The 20,061-nt window shown below is 32.0% G+C and overlaps 2 protein-coding genes across 8 annotated transcripts; one reads left to right on the top strand and one right to left on the bottom strand.

Moving 5' to 3' along the window:
* Window positions 1-97: 97 nt before the first annotated feature.
* LOC116352516 lies at window positions 98-1,202 on the bottom strand. Its single transcript, XM_031785169.1, has 4 exons — window positions 1,020-1,202; window positions 845-950; window positions 499-786; window positions 98-434 (listed from the first exon to the last, which is right to left on the bottom strand). The coding sequence occupies exons 1-4, from the start codon at window positions 1,126-1,128 to the stop codon at window positions 221-223; spliced, it is 717 nt and encodes a 238-aa protein (XP_031641029.1). The 5' UTR covers window positions 1,129-1,202; the 3' UTR covers window positions 98-220.
* An 8,794-nt stretch (window positions 1,203-9,996) lies between these two features.
* LOC116336712 (hornerin-like) lies at window positions 9,997-19,722 on the top strand. Of its 7 annotated transcripts, XM_031760770.1 has the most exons (20): window positions 9,997-10,017; window positions 10,210-10,312; window positions 12,828-12,981; window positions 13,300-13,507; window positions 13,575-13,722; window positions 13,796-13,910; window positions 13,971-14,190; window positions 14,352-14,533; window positions 14,631-14,801; window positions 14,866-14,931; window positions 15,137-15,259; window positions 15,560-15,661; window positions 15,782-15,883; window positions 15,957-15,986; window positions 16,046-16,093; window positions 16,332-16,391; window positions 17,397-17,576; window positions 17,650-17,691; window positions 17,767-18,504; window positions 18,817-19,722. In XM_031760770.1, the coding sequence occupies exons 2-20, from the start codon at window positions 10,289-10,291 to the stop codon at window positions 19,251-19,253; spliced, it is 3,150 nt and encodes a 1,049-aa protein (XP_031616630.1). In that variant the 5' UTR covers window positions 9,997-10,017; window positions 10,210-10,288; the 3' UTR covers window positions 19,254-19,722. The 7 variants fall into 7 exon arrangements, with proteins under 7 accessions (XP_031616630.1, XP_031616628.1, XP_031616629.1 ...); XM_031760768.1 differs by lacking the exons at window positions 9,997-10,017; window positions 10,210-10,312 and adding an exon at window positions 11,360-11,425 and having other exon boundaries at window positions 13,974-14,190; XM_031760769.1 differs by lacking the exons at window positions 9,997-10,017; window positions 10,210-10,312 and adding an exon at window positions 11,360-11,425 and having other exon boundaries at window positions 15,155-15,259.
* The last annotated feature ends 339 nt before the right edge of the window (window positions 19,723-20,061 follow it).

The following is a 20,061-nucleotide window of genomic DNA, read 5'->3' as shown; positions in this document are numbered from 1 at the left end:
TGAGGTTAGATATGTTTAAAGGCCTCATTTCGTAGCGTCCGAATTGCGTCCGATTTTTTTGAAATAGGACCTTCAAAAATCAGAATACAATAGAAACTTCATCGTTGTCACGTTGCACTCAATGAGCCTGTGAGTCTAACTTTTTATTAACCTTCAATCATTTTACACAATGTGTTTTTGGTAAAAAGATCATTTTTTACTTAAATTATGATATTGCATTCTATTGTTCAATTCGTTGAATAGATTGAGCGGTGATAAAACCTCCGTGTTGCGTCTTCTCAACGGTATTTTTGAATGCCGAATAACAGACTTTCCCTTCAACTAGAATTCGATCAAATTTTTGTAGATTTCTGGCTACCAAAATGACTGACGGATCGTAGACAATCACTCGATGAAATTGTGTTATAACTATTCCTGGTATTGTTCCATCTCCTCTGTGGAAGTAAAATATATCAAGTTATCAATATAAAAAAAAACAGTTTGCATCTATTTATGTACTTTGGATTATGCCTGGATGCTATCGTAAGTAAAACATGTTTATCGGTGATTCGAATGTCTGATGTAATTTTGCCTACAATTTTTGCATTGTTTTGATCCTTTACATGTGTATTGTCCGCTGTATTGGATTCTCCACGCAATCGATGGTATGTGGATTTTATAGTTAATTTTTGACGAAGACGTCCGTCATCCAATGTAAATGGTTTCGAATTAAGATGGCCAAATATATAGATACGTTGACCCACCGTCAACAAATCATCAGTTTTAACGTTTACATGATGATTGTAACTATAAAATATAATATTTTTCATATTTTCATTTTTATGTTTGAAAGTTCATCACTTACTACTTATCATTGTTTTCATTGGTTCGAACTATGATTGACGTGAATCCATTATTCAGAGTTTTTCCATTTGTTATGATAGTTCCGGTGATTTTCACATGATTGTGCTCTAAATTTGTACAAACAATTTGAATCTTATGATATCAACATTATTATCGAAAGAAAAAAACTTGCAAACCATTTTGTATATCTTCCAGCGGAGATGCAGTAGTTAACGTACGTAATTTCTTAAGACCATTATTTATATTTTGTTTTAGAGTAGTATTTTGCAATATAACCCTTAACATTTTTATAAATTTAAAAACAAATATCTATCCCTGTTTACTATGTAGTCTGTCAGACATGTCACACACGAAGTTGTCTTCAAACAAGACTTTGACTTTTCTGCTTTGAATGAAACGTTCACATGTTTGATAATTAAAATCGGAATGAAACGCCATGCATAGAAAATTATCAATCACATATAAATTTCTTTTTGAAAAAACCGAAAGACTTACTTACGTATTCTCTATTCAGTATTTTCAGTATGGCAATACAATATGTTTTTCATATTATTTTGGAAAAGCTTCGATAATTGGGACAAAAATCACTAGATGACGCTTTCTCATTAGTTTAAAAGTTCCAATTGTTGTTTTTCCTTAATCAATTAAAAGAAAACGAACAAAGTAAATGAATTAAGAGCGATGTAGAAATTGTCTTGCTGAATAACACAAAGCAAATCAGATATATTCATTTAATTTGCATGATGTAGGTTCATTGCCATTGAACAAATAAGAGACATATGTTTTAATGTTAACACTAGTCGTTTGCATCTCAAACTGATTCCCACATGTAAGTTAATGTGTTTTGTTTTTTTTTCTTTTTCATTTGCGTTCTGTAGTATACCTGTATTGACAATAAATGGAAGACGTTTCAGCTTCATTTGAATATACTGCAAAATCGCGATAGAAAATGTGATTGTTATAACCTATCATAATAATCGCGCGTCCTTTATCGGCAGGAAAAAGCGAATTGGAATTGATATGGATGGCATTAATAAAAGAAAAAAAAAGAAGTTATGAATATGATGTGAATGGACAGGAAGGAACACACAATGCAATAATGACATAAGCAGTTTTTTTCTATGGTTCCCGGTTGCTGGCTATTTGGCCACTGTATGGTGGATATAATGTAATTTTACGTAGAAACGCACTGGTATTATCATATCGGCATGTATTAACAAAACGAATCACAAGATAATATGCCGCGCTCTATTTTTTTTCTTTTCAATCATTTTATCAATATTCAGATGTTATGAGTGTACATCACACATCAAACACCATTGACTTGTGCATCAAGCGCACAAAGTATTCTAACGGAACGAATCGATTCAAGAAATCATTCATGATTACCACCATGTGTTTAATCGCTATTTTTATTCTGTTATTAAAATTAATTTCCAATTTGAAGAAGTCTCACATGAACATTTAATCGCTCGTAAAATGATAGAAAAATTTTGATTTTTTTTTTTTTATCGGAATTTCTCAGGTGCACAAAAGGATCGATTTACCTACAGCAGTTATCATCATCAAAGAATAATTTCTATTTTTGATACTAACATTCGTCGTTTCTGTGAATCGTTTCTTGGTATCCACAATCCGAACAACTGGATGATATTTATAGATTTTGTGATGACACATTTCAGTCTAATTTAGTGGTCATTATTTTTTGATCTCATTTTCCAGCAATTTTCCCCTATGATATTTTGATTGAACCAACCGCTAGTAAAAGCTATACAAAATATAAAATTTAATAACCGATTCACAATGTATCACATACATAATCAAGCACATTTAATGTAATTATATTCACCGCAATGATACTAATGCTATTGTACTTGAACTAAGCATTTCAAGTGTGAACGCTAGTCATAATATCTTAGACAACTGGATGGACAACTATGCAGTAAGTAGTAGTACTTAACAGTATGCTTGCACGTTGTTGTTTGTGTGTGTTGCAGTAATTAATTAACTGTTAAATCGATTGTTTGGAACTGAAAAAAAATTATATATATATATATGTATTTTTAGAGCCTGGCCTTATATCTACCATCGGATTTGACTCATCGTTTTACGTTTAGTTCTCATGCGCGAGCTTCGGAAAATAAATTTTTCAATTATTAATCTGCATGTACCACTTTCCAACGTTAATCTATTTTATAGGAGGATAGCATTCGATAAAAATGAAAGAAAAATGAAAAAAAATCCAGTAGGAACAGACGAGCGCGTCTTTAATTAGGCTATTAGTGGACAACCTTACTGTCCACACCGATGGAGTTTGACAATATATTATTATAACTGTGCCGCAATGATGCCGGTTTTGTGGGAAAGTAAAAAAAAGGAGTAAAACACTTTACTCATATTTCAACTTAATAAAGAACTACATTAAATAAGTAAAGAGATTCGTTCCGCATAATCGATACTATTTAATTAAATCGGTAAAAAAATTAACACGCCGCCGTTTCAGCTGCAGATCGTAGCGGTAGAAACGTATACATTTAATGGATGATATTTTGTGTCGACATGTATTCTTATTTTCATTCCCATTCTCTCAATTTCAATTGATTACATTTGATGATTTCATCAGAATGAGCCAAATCTTTTTTTTTTTCTCTAATTCCAGTGAAATATCCACACAACTCATATTATTCATGTTAACCTAATTGAATGTGTACCTTATTTGGGATATGTAATTTTTGTGAATTCAACGAATTCAATTTGCCAAATGATCTAGAATTTTTATAATACGTCTGTGAACTGGGTAAGGTGAACTTGAAATTGTTTCGTACCAATTCAATTTAATCATATCATAATCTGTTCAAGATAATTCGCAAATAACTATTCATATGCACTAACACACACACACACACAATATGCAATGCACGTATGAAGAATGGTGTGACGTCGAAAGCATCGGCCGACATTAGCCAGTAGCGAAAGAAAAATGATGATGCACCGATCATAGAAAATTTCATTACGCCTCGTATATTGAGGCTCATCTCGATCATGGCACCAATTCATTAACCGTGAATAGATTAGATATTATGCAAAACGAACGAGAGGACAATATAAAGGAAGTTAAGGAAGAGAAAAATAAGAAACATTTACTCAATCACATCGAAGATTTATTGTACAATATCATCTCTTAAGAAACGAAGAGTGTAAACTTAGCACTACCACTTATTACTTGAAAATATTACTTAACTCCATTAATTGATTAAAAACTAGTTGCTTATACTTAATTAGCTGGCCTTTGCTTGTTACATGGTCGAAAGAGAAAATAATGAAAACAATTAATCAATTAAAGATTATCATTTAATGCACAAAATGGCATACGGGCACGATGGCAATAGAATGCGAGGTGAGTGGTGCACAGAATGATGTATTTTTAAAATTATATTTTGTCGAGTCATTTATAGAACAATGTCTGCGTTTACAGCGGAAACTGGGAATTAACTAATAAAATGTTAAAACGGTTCGTATTCGCCGGTGTGTTTGTGTACTTGCAGTGCACATGACTTATATCCGACACTCAGTCTCAGGGGAACAACACAATAGTGTACCTATAGGAAGTATTCCTCGCTCACAGCAGATGGCCAACATATCTTAGATCAAAAAGATTCGTCTTATATTTTGTTTATAATTCTATAATTTTGGCGGTCATTTGGTCACCTTTATTACTGCGAAATTTAGAATGAAATTGATATGATTTTTTTGGTTAAATTTCTACTTCATACTTATTTAAAATCGTCAGTAATGGTTTATCATGAATAAAATAGGTTTGCTGAAACTGACTATCTATCCAAGTTCGCATTTTCAATCTGGTGAAATAAATGGTTGATTAAGTCATTAAGTTTTTAGCCATAGGGTGTGATAATAAGTGTGTATTGAAAAACTTGATGAAAGTTTTCTTTCACTCACAGAAAAAGTGGAGGCGGTTTTTCCGCAAATTATTGTAGCAACAGCAGAGCTGCAATAAAAATGTGTTTCTTGTAGCTTATTTTGACAGCTACGTACAAGTGTGTGTGTTTTGACATTTTACATTATTTGTAGCATCTGTATAAACTAAAAAACCAATGTGATGTTAATAAAACATTTTAATATTTATTTTTTAAATAATTTTAGAAATGTCATTTTGACAATTTAAATTCGTGATTTCAGAGATGAAAAAAGTGTGAAGAATTATTATCCACCGAAATGTTCAACCAAATTCGACACAATTGCTCTGCATAAAAGCAAGCCAAGATTCTGGAATCAAGATAATTATTAGCTTACCGAACTAAATGGCAGGATTTTTTAACTTGTAAATATACGAAAAAATTTGATATTCATTACTTTTTTAAAATTAATAGTGATGTCGCTTTGATATTTTTGAATCTTAATTTCAGAGATGAATGTATATAATCTTAGGATTTAAAGAATTTGATTCCAGAATCCGAATTTGGTTTTCAGACATCAACGTCAGTGATGTTCCTAAACATCAAATGTAGATGGTGTGTTAAAATCGCTATCGCAGACTTGTCTACACTTGCACTGACAAACACTAATACAATACAAATTGCAATACATTTAAAATAGGTATATTCATTCATTGAGGTTATGTACAAATCAGATTTACTTTATTAGTCACATACAACTTGGTGTTTATGAACATCAACAGGGCTGTAATTTTCACTCTGTCAGTGCACGCACACAGTAGTGTGCACACTCACATTCTATGTGCGTCGCACACAATGCTTGTATTTTGCATGTGCGCGCACACTTAGTCACAAGTTTGACATTTTTGGCGGTTGGCAAATTTGTAACTAAGTGTGCGTGCACATTCAAAATACAAGCACTGTGTGCGACGCACATTGAGTGTGAGTGTGCACACTACTGTGTGCGTGCACTGACAGAGTGAAAATAACAGCCCTGAACATCAAATGAGATGTACAGCGTATTTCAAAATTTACGTATATTATAAGTAATATATTTTACTTGTATTGCAGTTAGTATGTATTAGTTTGAAGTGTATTTAAATGTGTATTAGTCAGTGCAAGTATAGATAAGTCTGCGATAGCGATTTTAACACACCATCTACATTTGATGTTTAGGAACATCACTGACGTTGATGTCTGAAAACTAAACTCGGATTCTGGAATCAAATTCTTTAAATCCTAAGATTATATACATTCATCTCTGAAATTAAGATTCAAAAATGTCAAAGCGACATCACTAATAATTTTAAAAAAGTAATGAATATCAAATTTTTTTCATATATTTACAAGTTAAATAATCCTGCCATTTAGTTCGGTAAGCTAATGATTATCTTGATTCCAGAATCTCGGCTTGTCTTTGTGCAGAGCAATTGTGTCGAATTTGGTTGAAAATTTCGGTGGAAAATAATCCTTCACACTTTTTTCATCTCTGAAATCACGAATTTAAATTGTCAAAATGACATTTCTAAAATTATTTAAAAAATAAATATTAAAATGTTTTATTAACATCACATTGGTTTTTTAGTTTATACAGATGCTACAAATAATGTAAAATGTCAAAACACACACACTTGTACGTAGATGTCAAAATAAGCTACAAGAAACACATTTTTATTGCAGCTCTGCTGTTGCTACAATAATTTGCGGAAAAACCGCCTCCACTTTTTCTGTGAGTATAATATCAAATATATTTTGTTACATAACAAAATTAAACAAAAAAAAAACTACGAGGATCTATTTACTGTTATTTGGCTGAAGGATATGAATTATATGTTACAATTTAAATAAATGAAAGGATAAAACGAAAGCAAATCACAGCTCAAGTATTTTATGTACGTCTTTATCACATCAAAATTACGTACGTATTCGTTGAAAAGAGTAAACAAAATTAAAATGAATTTAACTACATCTAACCCAACTTTTACTTGCAGAGTTCTTACTATAAAAGATCAGTATCAGAAGATGCGTTGAAGTCACCGTAATAATACAAATCTTGTTTTAATATTTTATATTATTTAATATACAACAAATGGCCAATCTAAAGCCAATCACATGCATTTAATATAAAATTCATTTAAAAAAAAACAAATATTCAGAATTAATGATTCTCTATGCATTCAAATGGTCATGGAGATTAACGAGGGCAGATTTAGCAAGAAGTTAAATTTACAATTTTCTTTGTAGGAGTGTGTAATGATTCATATCAAAATGCAACGTTGTCTTTCTTACCAAAAACCATCCGATGAAGCGTTCATTATCAATAAAATACCCACTACAAATTATTTGAACGTTATATGTTTGTACCAGCAAAATAACTACATTCATCACATTAAATAGATTAAGTCATAAGATTGATAACAATATACCATTGTTTTGCATTCCTTTGCTTGGCATTATGTGATGTACACACAATCTCGACATTGTCGTATAGTCGAACACGTATGATTTTCAATTCTATTACGTTCCACAGAAAAGTACATACATTCTGCTTGGCCATCAATAGAATGTATAATTTTCCCAGGTCTATAATTATTATCACCCGTATGCAACTGCGATCAGAGCATATATTACAAAGAAATAATCCATAATCTAAATATGTGTATTAGGGTGCATTGTGTTTGTGAATTAGCACAAATTCATGTTGCCGTTTAGAAGCAATGTCAAAAAATTCGATTCACCTTAATATACACAATGTACATCCATAAATTTGATGTACGTGTTTTTTTGTACCCTGTGCGTACTTTTGAAGAAGAAAAAAACATGGCTTTTGCATTCAGATCATCAAATCAGCGACAAGCTTGTATATTCGCTAGATTAATATTTATTTTGCAGAAAATACAAAGACTTCACTTCAACGTTTAGAATAAAACATATTTTTGTGTCGTTTTGTGGTGCGTACACGCGATTATTATTGCAACGGAAATTTCAAATTGGTATTGGTTGCACAAATCCACAAGTGTACATTAAAGAGTAAAATGTTCCTTTGTCTAAGATGGTTAATTAAATGAGGCAGATGCTGGATGGACAAATAGAGAAAGCATTAAAAATCTTGATCCGTACGCTTAGTTTAATCTTAATAAAGGTGCGTATTCAATGCCTGCAATGCCTTTATCCACATAATATATGATTATTATATCAATTTATCGATTTTACAATGCAATCATTTATGCAAGATGTGCTCAACGCAAAATAAAAGAAAACATTGACTCTAGACTTTGCGATCTTAAATAGAAAATCGATGTGTTCTAGAAATCATTTCTTTCAATTTGTACACAGGAATTAAAACGAGTGCGAACGCAGTTGCAATTGTTGATTTGACTGACAAATGTACAACGAAAATTACCGCGGATTATAATGTATAAATGGGATCGGCCACTTTTGGACGTTTGCCGTCAAAATAATAAAAAAAAACATCAAATATAATGTTGTATGTCTTATATTGTTGAGAATAAGTAGAGCAAACTTTGTTCAACTTAAACTGCTCACATGTAGTACGTTCAACCAAAACACCAACACCCCATTCCGCATTATGCGGATTATTGTCATATATCGATTACCAAGTGACACCGACATCCAATTCTATATCTATATATATATATATATATATATATATATATGCAGACATCACGCATGGCCATGCAGAATGTCGACTGATTCATACCATGGATAAAATATGTAAGTAAAATAAGTAAATGATAAAAATGCAGCAAGTCATTTTGATTGTTTTTTTTTTTAAATAAAAAAACAGATACAGAATTTGCTACATCAATCCTACCGTGTAAAGGTTGAAGCATTATTTTGCATGAACAAATGAAAACAATACGACATTGAACACATAATAACACTTTTTATTTATCAGCGATGCATTTTTAAGCATTAAAATCATTGTTCATGCTGATTGCGTTCATACAATTTTTTTACCATGTCTCATCCTCCAAAAGGGACGCGCAAACAGTTTTAAATCAATCAGTTCCTTTCGACTGCACATTGAAAACAAATTAAAGTTAATAATGCATCTAAAGTAATACATATTTCTTCTTACATGTTCTGAAATTGGCATAGGCGCAATGTATTACTAGGCATAACTTATTGTAATCGCATATTGTTATTGGTTACATCGTTTTTCCATTTAATTGCGTTTTTGAAAACTTATCTATTTTGCAATTTTTCGTTGTTGAAACCAAACTCAATTAACATCGCCGGAATAGTATTCTCCGAAAGAATCGTTTTTTTAAAACATGTTTGATTTGTATGGAACGAAATTATAAAATGAACAAAAAGAAGAAAGGATTCACTTTTTGAAAAAACCAAAGAAGCTATTAGTAAGACAAGATTCATGATTAGTACTTTACAATATCAGTGTTGAACGTTATATTTTGACAATTTATTTGAAGGTTTACAAAAATTGGCCATGTGTAAATTTCATTTTAAGATTTATATAAGCCCAACTGTGAAAATGTATGTTCAAAAAATAAATAAATTACACTTAATATTTCTCGCTATTTTATTTTTGAGTGTTTTTATCCTTAATAGATTTAATCAAAGTTACCTTGGCTTGATGCGTGTTTCCCCACAATCTTCAGCATTGAATTAATTCATTTTATGGAAATGTTGATGAAAAAAAAATCCTCAAGAATATGAATCGAATGCAGTGCAACAGTTGCCTGCGTTTTCATATATGTGCTGTCGAAATCAAAACGCACGAATTACGGGAGAACAAAGGCAATAAAAAAAAAACATAGCACACAAATCAGATATCAGTAATAGTTTAACTCTGTGGTGCATTCCTTTTACGATGCTTCACGAACATGGATTTACTGACGTGTATGAGCACAATCTTTTATATGTCTGTTTGTTTGTTGACAATAATGCTATCATCTTTATAACAGCAACAGCAGCCGTGGTACAAAAAAAAACAAGAACATCAACAAAAAAGAGCAATAGTAAATATGACACGCTCACAGGCCGTCTCTCTGTGTCCACATATTGCTATGGTGTGATGAGAGCGAGAAAAGAGAGAACCTTCGATGAAATAGATAGAATTAAATAGCAGCACGCGTTGATGATATTTTTCATTTATAATGAGTTTCTTTGCCGATTTTTCGCCAGTTTCGTAGAAAAGGCTGAGACGAAAGAATCTCTTCTTCATATCAAATATTAGGTCGGTTGCGTGTCGATTATATTATAGGTTTTTTTTTTGTTTCGCATACTATTTTCTTAAATTATATTAAAATATGTTGAATATATTATAGAGCTCTTGTAATATTCGATAAACAAAATATAAATTCAATAAAATATATTGACTATTATTGTTCAGTACTAGTGTAATAATATTGTGCCATTTTTATATCAGTTAATTTTAAAAGTTCGCGCGTTTTGCTCAATCAAAACGTTACCGAGAAAAAGTGCGTTAACAAATTAACAAACCCAATATGAAGTGTTATTTGATTTATTTGGTAAGATTTTTTTTTTAAATAATTTATTTTATTTTTTATGTTTAGACAGAACAATTATGAACACATTTACAAGAGAGTTCGTTGCTTATTATTGAAGTTTTTCAGTAGTTTCTTCGTCTTAATCTATTATTCAAACGAACATATATATGTAAAGATATCTATCTATTTGAATGTAAATCATCAAATTTTATGTTTAGTTATATGATGCTATTCGGTAAAGGTTAACATAAATCCGATCGATCAAGGTAGACAATGAATCATATAGTATCATCACATTGCATGTATCTTTAGTCACATTTGTTTCTTTTTTTTTTATTTATTCAATGACGCTTTTATATAATATATCACATCACTCTAGTCACCTCTATTTTTAAAGCGATTTTTTTAAAATCGAGTTATGTTACAGTCTTGTATATATTTTTTGAGTAAAATGAGAGAAAAAATGTGTGTATTTGAAGAAGAAGTTTTCATTGTTTTTTTTTTAATTATAATTATGGGTCTTGATAACTGCAATTATTGAATAAAATGCATATGCTCAGTTGAAATGCAACAACATAATATGAAAAGCGAAAGTAATATTAAATGTATTTGAAAAAATGTCACCAATAGATTTTGAAATGGATTAAGAAGAGAATAGTTTGAACAACATTATTTTAACTAAAATACCGGTAAATTAGTACCAATAATAGAATATAAATTCCACCTATGGATATGTGTCACTGAATAATAAACCACAATCTGAAAATTCAAGGACATATGTTAGTGATAGAGAGAGGAAAAGATATGCATATATTATATATGATATATTATACGAAACCAATATATTATTATCAATTTGATAATATCAAATGACATATGCTAAAACTACGCACACACACCCACAAATACACAATGGAATACGGTTTCATCACAGTTTCAAAAGTTAATATAAATAAAAAAGTGATTTCATAACAGCATAACGCTACGGCAATTTCGGCTAGAAAATTAAAAAAAAAAGTGAATTTTTACTAAAAAATATAGTTCCCACAGACGATATCAGCAATAAATGACAAAAGTGAGACGATGTATCCAACTGTTTTTCATAGTAATCTAATTGCTTCCGAATTCAGAATTGTAAGTCATGAGTAAAAATATTAAATTTTTTGTTTTTCAAATGACATAAACTTCACAAGTAATTCGCTCGTTAATCCTTTAAATGCGTGCCGTTTGCTTTCCATGATATTTAACTCATTACAATTTGTCATTTTGATAAATTTCTTTCATTCCTTCTCGTCTCGTCATCCAACAAGAAAAAAAAGAGTAAAAAAGTGATTTGAAAACCATGGACATGTTTTAGTATTCAAAGTAAATTATTCTTTGATTTATAACAGACCAACGAAGTCCGTTTGTGTAATTAATGCGAGGTAATATTAATCTGAAGTTAGCACTTGACATATATGAGGTATATATTTGATCTGACAGCATACTCTAGACGGATTATAATCTCGACGGGCATGAAGTTTATCTGATAAAATTCATCGGATAATAAAGATTATAAATTCAATAAGTGAATTCGAAGAAAATGTATATTTTTTCACACTTACTTTGGGCATATCTGATAAGAAAGGCATGAGATCTTCAACACAGTTATCTTTGAAAATCTTTAAACTTTAATCGGGTATGCAAAATGTGCAACGACGAGAAGTGCATTTTAAATTCGACGTGACTCAGTAGAGTTGTATATAAATGGCTACATGTTTAGGTTTACTGTATGCTTGAATTTAACTGAGTGTTGAATATATATGTCTTTAGATTTTGAAAGAATTAAAAATGAAATATATGGTTGTATATTGTTATCACAAATGTAGGATATTCAATGTTTAAATGACAAATCAAAAAAAGAATATTGTCAGTAATATATTATTTATAACATTTATTTGTGGATTTTTATTAACAGTGGAATTATTTCAAAACATTTGTGAATCGTTGTAAAAGAGCAGGTTATCATCACACTTTTGTGGCTTTTCATTAATTCTGCGTGTGTGGTCAGATATCGTTTCATACCCAAATGGTTGAATTGCGGACTTACACGGAGTATGAACGGAGCTGTGCGGAGATAGACGAGAATTGTATTAAGAATATGCGTACGCATAGTAACCATTGCGCGCACACTAATTTACTTTCATCCGATTTACTCTCATCCGTTGTATGCTGTTTTCGTCTATCTCCGCACAGCTCCGCTCATACTCCGTGTAAGTCCGCTATTTAACCATTTGGGTATTATTATGATAGATGTTTTTAGATGTAATGTGAAATCATAATTATTGGAAATGTCGTGTTTAAATATATGACCCATTTGTGCTGCGTACGGTCTAATTACGCTACCACATTAAATAATAAAAAAAATGTTTTTGTGCAAATTGCAATTACATGAAAGCCATTCAAAGTCGCCGATTGAACAATCAAATCTAACGCATAGACGACGTGTTGGAAAGAACTTTTTAAATAAATTATGAAATGTTGTTTTAATTCGTAGGTTTTGGTTGTAGTCAGTGCACTAACAGCAAATGCCCAGATAGAATATCGACCAGAATTTAAAGACTATAAGAATAGTGATGGAACTGTTTTGGTGAATATTGATAATCCAGAAACTAGACTTTCACAATACCATACGTCTGATATCGATCGAAGTAAGTTTAAAATTTTAATTTCAATGAGTAAAAATACACGGATTCTTCTTCATTTCAAACCAAACGAAAATTAAAAATATACACGTTCAGTTTTATTTCGATAATTTCATTGATTTTCGACTCATTGTATTAATTGTGTCATAAAGTTTAAGAAGAAAAAATCTGAAATACACTGCAAGTTATTAATGTGTTATGTATTAACTATCAAGATTTTTTTTCTTAAATTATATGAAAGCTATGCTAAGCATGAAAGTAATTCTAATTTGCTCTTGCCACCATAAATCATGGATTGAAAAATAAATAAATTTTTAATCAAAGGCGCATACAACTATGGTTATGATGTGTCAACGGATGGTCAATTCCATCATGAAACTCGAGGACCAGATGGGGTCACATATGGATGCTATGGTTATATAGATCAAAATGGTATATTGAGAGCGACACATTATGTTGCCGACTCGCAGGGATATCGGACTGTTGAAGCCTTGAAGCCTGTATTGATTTATCCAAACGAATTATATGACAAGTGAGTCAAATTCTCTTTGGTACGAAGAGAGTTCAACATGCATTAATACAACTATTAATTATTTTAGTTCGCTGAAATATGAGGCGAATCAAAAACGAAGAGGAAGAACAATCGATTGGCAAGATTTGTATTTTCCGATTGGATGTGGTATGGTTAAAGGTGGAGTTCCTCCAAATGTTCCATTGGTAAAACAAACAGATGGAACATACGTGCCGGTATGCTTTCATTATCGAAATAATACAAAGTTTTTAAAACTACAACTAATACAATTATTTATATTGAATCCAGATTGCAAAGTATAACCAAAAAACCGATACTTTGGCTGAAGATCCGGCAAATAATCAACCAATTCAAAATAGTGAATATAATTATTACAATAGTGCTCCAAATAATGAACAGTTTAGTAAGTATTTTAATTTATATTTTTTAACAACATAGTTTCAACTTTATTCATTTTATTTAGCAGATTCAAATTACAATGTTCAATATACAACATCGTCGAGTGCACAGAACTATCAGCAATCTAACAGTAATGGATACCAAGAAGAATTATACATTGATGATGCTAAAGATTTACATTTCTCATCCCACCATGGTTCACACTCTACCGAATTTACTTCAACACATAGTCACGGCCAAGGTAGCAGTGGCGATCAATCAAATGGTAGTGGAGGTCAATCTAGGTAATAAGAATTTTCATTTCTATTTGTCATTATTGTCAGTAGCACTGTAAAGTTTGTATTATGAAGATAATTCAATAGTCGCTGAAGTGAAATTGAATTTCATTCCAATTTCTGACAGAAAACTTGACATTCATTGTGTTTTTCATTCGTTACCTTATTAGCTCACATTCTTCCAGTAGTAGTGAAAGTCAATCTTCAGGTAATCAATCTGGATCAGGAAGCTCTAGTTCATCTAATTCACAAGGTTCAAGTGGCAGCAACAGTGGCGGTCATAGTCACAGCACAGAGTATATGAGCTCTCATCATGGATCAATGACTACTTACACCCATACCCATTCACATGGTAATATTTAAAAAAAAAACACATTATTTTTTAGATTTGAAGCCCATTTTAATTCATTCTACAAAATCATTTCATATGCATTTCATGTTATTCGTAGGCGACAAAGATGAAAACCAACAAAAGCAGCAGCAGCACCACCAACAACAACAACAACAACCACAACAGCACCAACAAAAACCAAGCAATGGTCAGCAGAATCAACAATGGAGCTCTGGAAGTAATCAGTATCAACATCAACCATCTCCCGGAGATCAACATGGACAATCAAGTAAATCAATCGACTATATTATTTTCCCAAATGTTGATCTAAAAATGATATATGTTCGATACAGGTAACAATCAACGACCAACTGGAAATCAAGAATCAGAAGGTAGCGGTTATCCATCACAAAATCAAGGTAAAATGAGTGAATAAAAAGTGTATCAATGCTTCAGCTTGTTCTAATGCTTCAAAAGAATGTCTAATTTGATTTTAACTGCAATTAGTGGATACTTTTTAAGCTTTGTAAAATAATTAACGAGAATAATTTTCAATAATTAATAATTGAGAAGCCAGTATACAATAACATTTACATATTGCTAATTTAAAAATAAAATAAAAAGCGTCTTATGGTGGACCAGGTAGTTCCTCTCAAAGTCAGAGCTCCAGCTCAAGCAATGATCCAAATAATGGCCAATCGAGCTCATCCAGCAGTAGTTGGAGTTGGTCGTCATCAAGTTCTGATGGTTTGTAATCTATCTTCTGCTCTTCACTTCTAACATAATTGAAATATATCTAGTTACTATTATTACCAACTAGATAGCTATATTTTTATTTTTGCTTGCAAACTAATTAAGCAATTGCACTGAATGACATAAATATCAAATTAATGACATTAAATCAGAGAAAACGGAGTACAATGAGTTTTTATAAAGAACATTTCCGATTTCGAAGTTAAGAATGTTTATATAGAATTCTTCATGCACTCAGTCTTCCCTGACATCGAATAAATATGAGTGATATTCACAAAAAATACATCAATTCAGGATCAAATCAATCACAACAAACACAAAGCGGAAGTGGTAGCAGCAGCAGCAGTGGTAATAATTCAAATCAAGGTGGTTCACAAACAAACAAACCTCAACAAGGTATTTAATTAAAATCATATGCTACATATTCGTAATCTTTTAGCGTATATTAATTTACTGCAAGCTTTTCTTTAAAAAAAATATAAAAGTTGGGTTATGTATATTCTGTTAACGCAACAGGTTCGAGTTCGAGCAGTTCCAGTTATAGTGAATCACATCAAGGTTCTTCAACAAGTGGTAGCGGCAGTAGTTCGTATAATAACCAAGGAGGTTCATATGAAGGTTTTTAAAACAATATTTTAGTTTCTAATTCAAAAAAAAAACATTGTTTGCATTATTTTATCCAATTTTACAGGCTCATATGAAGGTTCAAATGATCCAAACGGTAAATCATTCATAATTTTCAGTGTTATATTTACTATTTATGAATTATATTTTATGCAGGGCCAAATGAGCCAGTGAACGGTCCACACGGAGAAGGATACCAACCAGGTACTATAAAAATGGCAAACATTCAAATGAATATTCATTTACATATTCATAATTGCTATTTCATACAACTCGTCTAATGTAAAAATCACTCAGACATTTCATTGTTTTTTTTTTTTAATTTTTCGTATCATCACCATCCATAATCGCACCAATATGTGATACATTTTGTTTTGGATTTATTACCGTTCATCATTATGGTCGAATGTGCTCATTCTTCATTCATTTGTAAAATGTAAAGATCAATCTCATCAATCTTGTCCATATCCAGGTCATGGCCATCCAGTTTCTGGTGGAAATGGTAAGAAATCAGAATAGTTTTAGAAAATTAAAGAAACAATCACCATCATCACTTTCAATCATAAAAGAACTTCAAAATTTAAAATTTATTTCTGACATTTACAACATTTGGCACACACATTTGCGATTTATTTATGTTTTTGATTAAGATCGAAAAAAGCATTTCCAACTTGAAATGAAAGTGGTTGATTTTGGAAAATTTTGAGTGAGATAAACTGAATATCTATCTGAATTCAAATTACAGTAAATAAAACACCATTATATTGAGATAGCAAAATAGACTTTTTTAATGTAAATCTTTGTATGCATTTCGAGCAGTTTACCGCTCATCATCAGCAACACGACTAAAAATCAAAACATACAATCGTCAAAAAAATTCGGTTATGCAAACATCTCAAATACATCGAGAACAATGAACCGAGAAAGTCGGCTTTCGCATTGCATGCACTGGAACACCAACACTTTAGTACAACAATAGATAACGTTAAATTATTAAAACGAGTCAACGATGAGCGCAAACTGGATGCGTACGAGAGCATGTATATACACAAAGACGATGATGCTTTAAATTTGGATTTAGGAAATATTGAATCTGACCTATTCACTCTAACTTAAATGGTGTTTATTTGTCTTCATTTTTGATATGTGAAATACATTCCGAACGCAGAGGTGTTTGTTTGCGATGTATATCTTACTCTTTCATATGTTTCTCTCTTTCTTCTATATAAAAAATGCCGACGGCAATACACTTGTACTTTGATTTTTGTTCGCACTTTTAAGATTATGATTTGACGATTGTATGTTTTGATTTTTAGTCGTGTTGCTGATGATGAGCAGTAAACTGCTCGAAATGCATACAAAGATTGACATTAAAAAAGTCTATTTTGCTATCTCAATATAATGGTGTTTCATTTACTGTAATTTGAATTGATCAGAGGTAGCGGTTTCATTTCATTAAAAAATTTAATCTATCTGAATCATTAAAAATTGAACCGCATCACAATAGTTCCATCGAGACCCGATCAACAATCACAATCAACACAAACTTCACCATCACACGGAAGTGATCCACAGCAACAAAAGCCACAACAGTCATCACAGCAAGGTGGACAAACACAAAGACCACAGCAACAAACTCAAAAACCAACACATACTGTTCATCCAACTAGACCAACTCATGGACCAGGTAAACATTTATGAATTCCCTTCACCGAAAATTTTCGGCCGTTTTATCAGATAATGTAACTCACTTTTCTCAGTAACTCAACAAGTAACCACATATCCTGTATTTCCAGGTCCAGGTAAATTCATTAATTTTTTTTTCAGTGGTAAATATTTTAATTAATAGAATTTATATAATTGCGTGTGTTTTTCAGGATCACATTCAACGCAACAGCCTCAAAGACCATCACAACAGACACAACAATCAACCAGACCGACTTCGTCTCCACAATCTGGATCGCCAATTGGTGGATTATCGCAGCAGCAACAACAACCTCGTCCCACCTCTGGGCCACAAGAACAACAACAAACGGGCGGTGATTCACAAGGAAGACCACAGGGTTCTACGCAAGGTAATCAAGATCCTCAATCGAGACCACAAAAACCACAGCAAGATGGTTCGCAGCAGTCACAACAAGGTTCAGAAACTTATGATCCTCAAAGTAGACCGCAGGGTTCAACGCAAAGTAATCAAGATCCACACGGGAGACCACAAAAACCACAGCAGGTTGGTTCACAGCAGTCACAACAAGGTTCAGGAACTTATGATCCTCAAAGTAGACCGCAGAGTTCAACGCAAAGTAATCAAGATCCACACGGAAGACCGCAGAAACCACAACAGGGCGGTTCGCAGCAGTCACAACAAGGTTCAGGAAGTTATGATCCACAAGGGAGACCGCAAGGTACGACGCAGGGTAATCAAGATCCACACGGAAGACCGCAGAAACCACAGCAGGGCGGTTCACAGCAGTCACAACAAGGTTCAGGAAATTATGATCCACAAGGGAGACCGCAGGGTTCGACGCAGGGTAATCAAGATCCACAAGCGAAACCACAAAGACCACAGCAAGGAGGATCACAACAAGAAAAACCTACACAAGGATCACAACAAGGTATGTACAATTTTCCGGATCCAACCCAATTTGAACCCCAACCAACCTTGAACCAACAATCAGCATCAAGATCAATTACTAATTTTGATAATGAATACAATCCAAATTTGGTAGAAATTTCCAATACAAATTTGTATGTACTCCCATTCCCCATTGATTTACTTCCGATGGCCATTCAGAATACTCTTCAAAATCCAGCCCTAAGTCAACACTTTCAAAATTTGATACAAAATCCATCATTGATTAATCAATTGTTCAATAGCAACTGTTGCTCGACCAAAATCATTAACTCAAACATTGCAAATACACAAGGTACTGGCCAACAAACCTCACCAACTCAACCATCAGGTGGTAGTCAACAATCGCAAACTGGCTTATCTCCATCAAATGGCCAATCACAGAGCCAAACAGACCCATCAACACAACAAAATCCACCAAATAATGGAATGATTGGATATATTCCAATTGTATTCTTTCCATGCAATGGACAAAATGGAGGAAATGGTAATCAATACGGTACCCCTTATCCATATCAACAACAGCAACAACAACAAGGTAGCAATAATCCGTGTGCGCAATGTCCCGGCAACAATGCGGCACAAAGATCCCAACCATTATTTGGAGCTATATCAAACGCTCGCATTTTCCACAATTCAGACTTCAATAGTGTAACTCAAGTATTTCCACGTCCTGTTAGGGCTCGAAAGGCAAAAGTCGATCAAAAAATGTCCGGTCAACCGGTTCAATAATAGGAGAGAAATGTCATTATCATTATGTGTAGTAAAATAGAATAAATAGTCGAAAACACATCATCGAAAATAAAAATGTAAAACACAGTCTGTGAAAGTTTCCAACAGAACTGTTCATTCAAATGTACTAAATGCAAATGAAATAATGAACATTGTTTTTTTTTAAGGATACTAATAAAATAATAATTATAACGACCTCACAATGGAAACCGTTTTACATTGATTAACAATTTTTTTTTATATCGACAAACGAAATAATAAAGTACTCAATGTTTTTCAAAGTTGATCCATCCACGATTCAGTTTCAACAAATCCAGAGAGGGCTCCTCATGAAATTCATAATATATTGTAAAAAAAACCAAATGTTAAGGTAAGTCGCCAATTTATTAACAGCACGAATCGTAGAATATGGTGCAAAAACCGATGTTGAAATATGAAAAAAAAAAAAACGTTGGGCATCCCAAACTGATGAAATTAGAGATGCGTACGCCAAGAAGCTTTCCCATAAATAATAATCGTATACGATATAATTTATCCATGCATCATGGTTTATTTTATTATTTTTTCTTCTTTGTTTTTGATTTACATACATTATTAAATTCAATTTAAATTTGTTTTCTTACAATAATTTTAGTCCTTTTTTATCTGTGTTAATTACTGTCTAAATTTGCATTGTCTAGATTCATTTTTGTTTGTAAGTTTATAATTATCATTAAAATAAATTTAGCAGGTTATTTATGGTCACGAATTGTAAAATTTGTTATTTATATATTATTTGGTTCTCAATTTCTCGATTAAATCAAGTTAT

This window comes from Contarinia nasturtii, unplaced genomic scaffold (assembly GCF_009176525.2).
Source record: "Contarinia nasturtii isolate CC-2019 unplaced genomic scaffold, AAFC_CNas_1.1 Cnas_scaffold_187, whole genome shotgun sequence".
In the NCBI taxonomy this organism is placed as follows: domain Eukaryota; kingdom Metazoa; phylum Arthropoda; class Insecta; order Diptera; family Cecidomyiidae; genus Contarinia; species Contarinia nasturtii.
The sequence above is the reverse complement of the archived record's forward strand: the minus strand, read 5'-3'. Positions and strand labels throughout refer to the sequence as shown.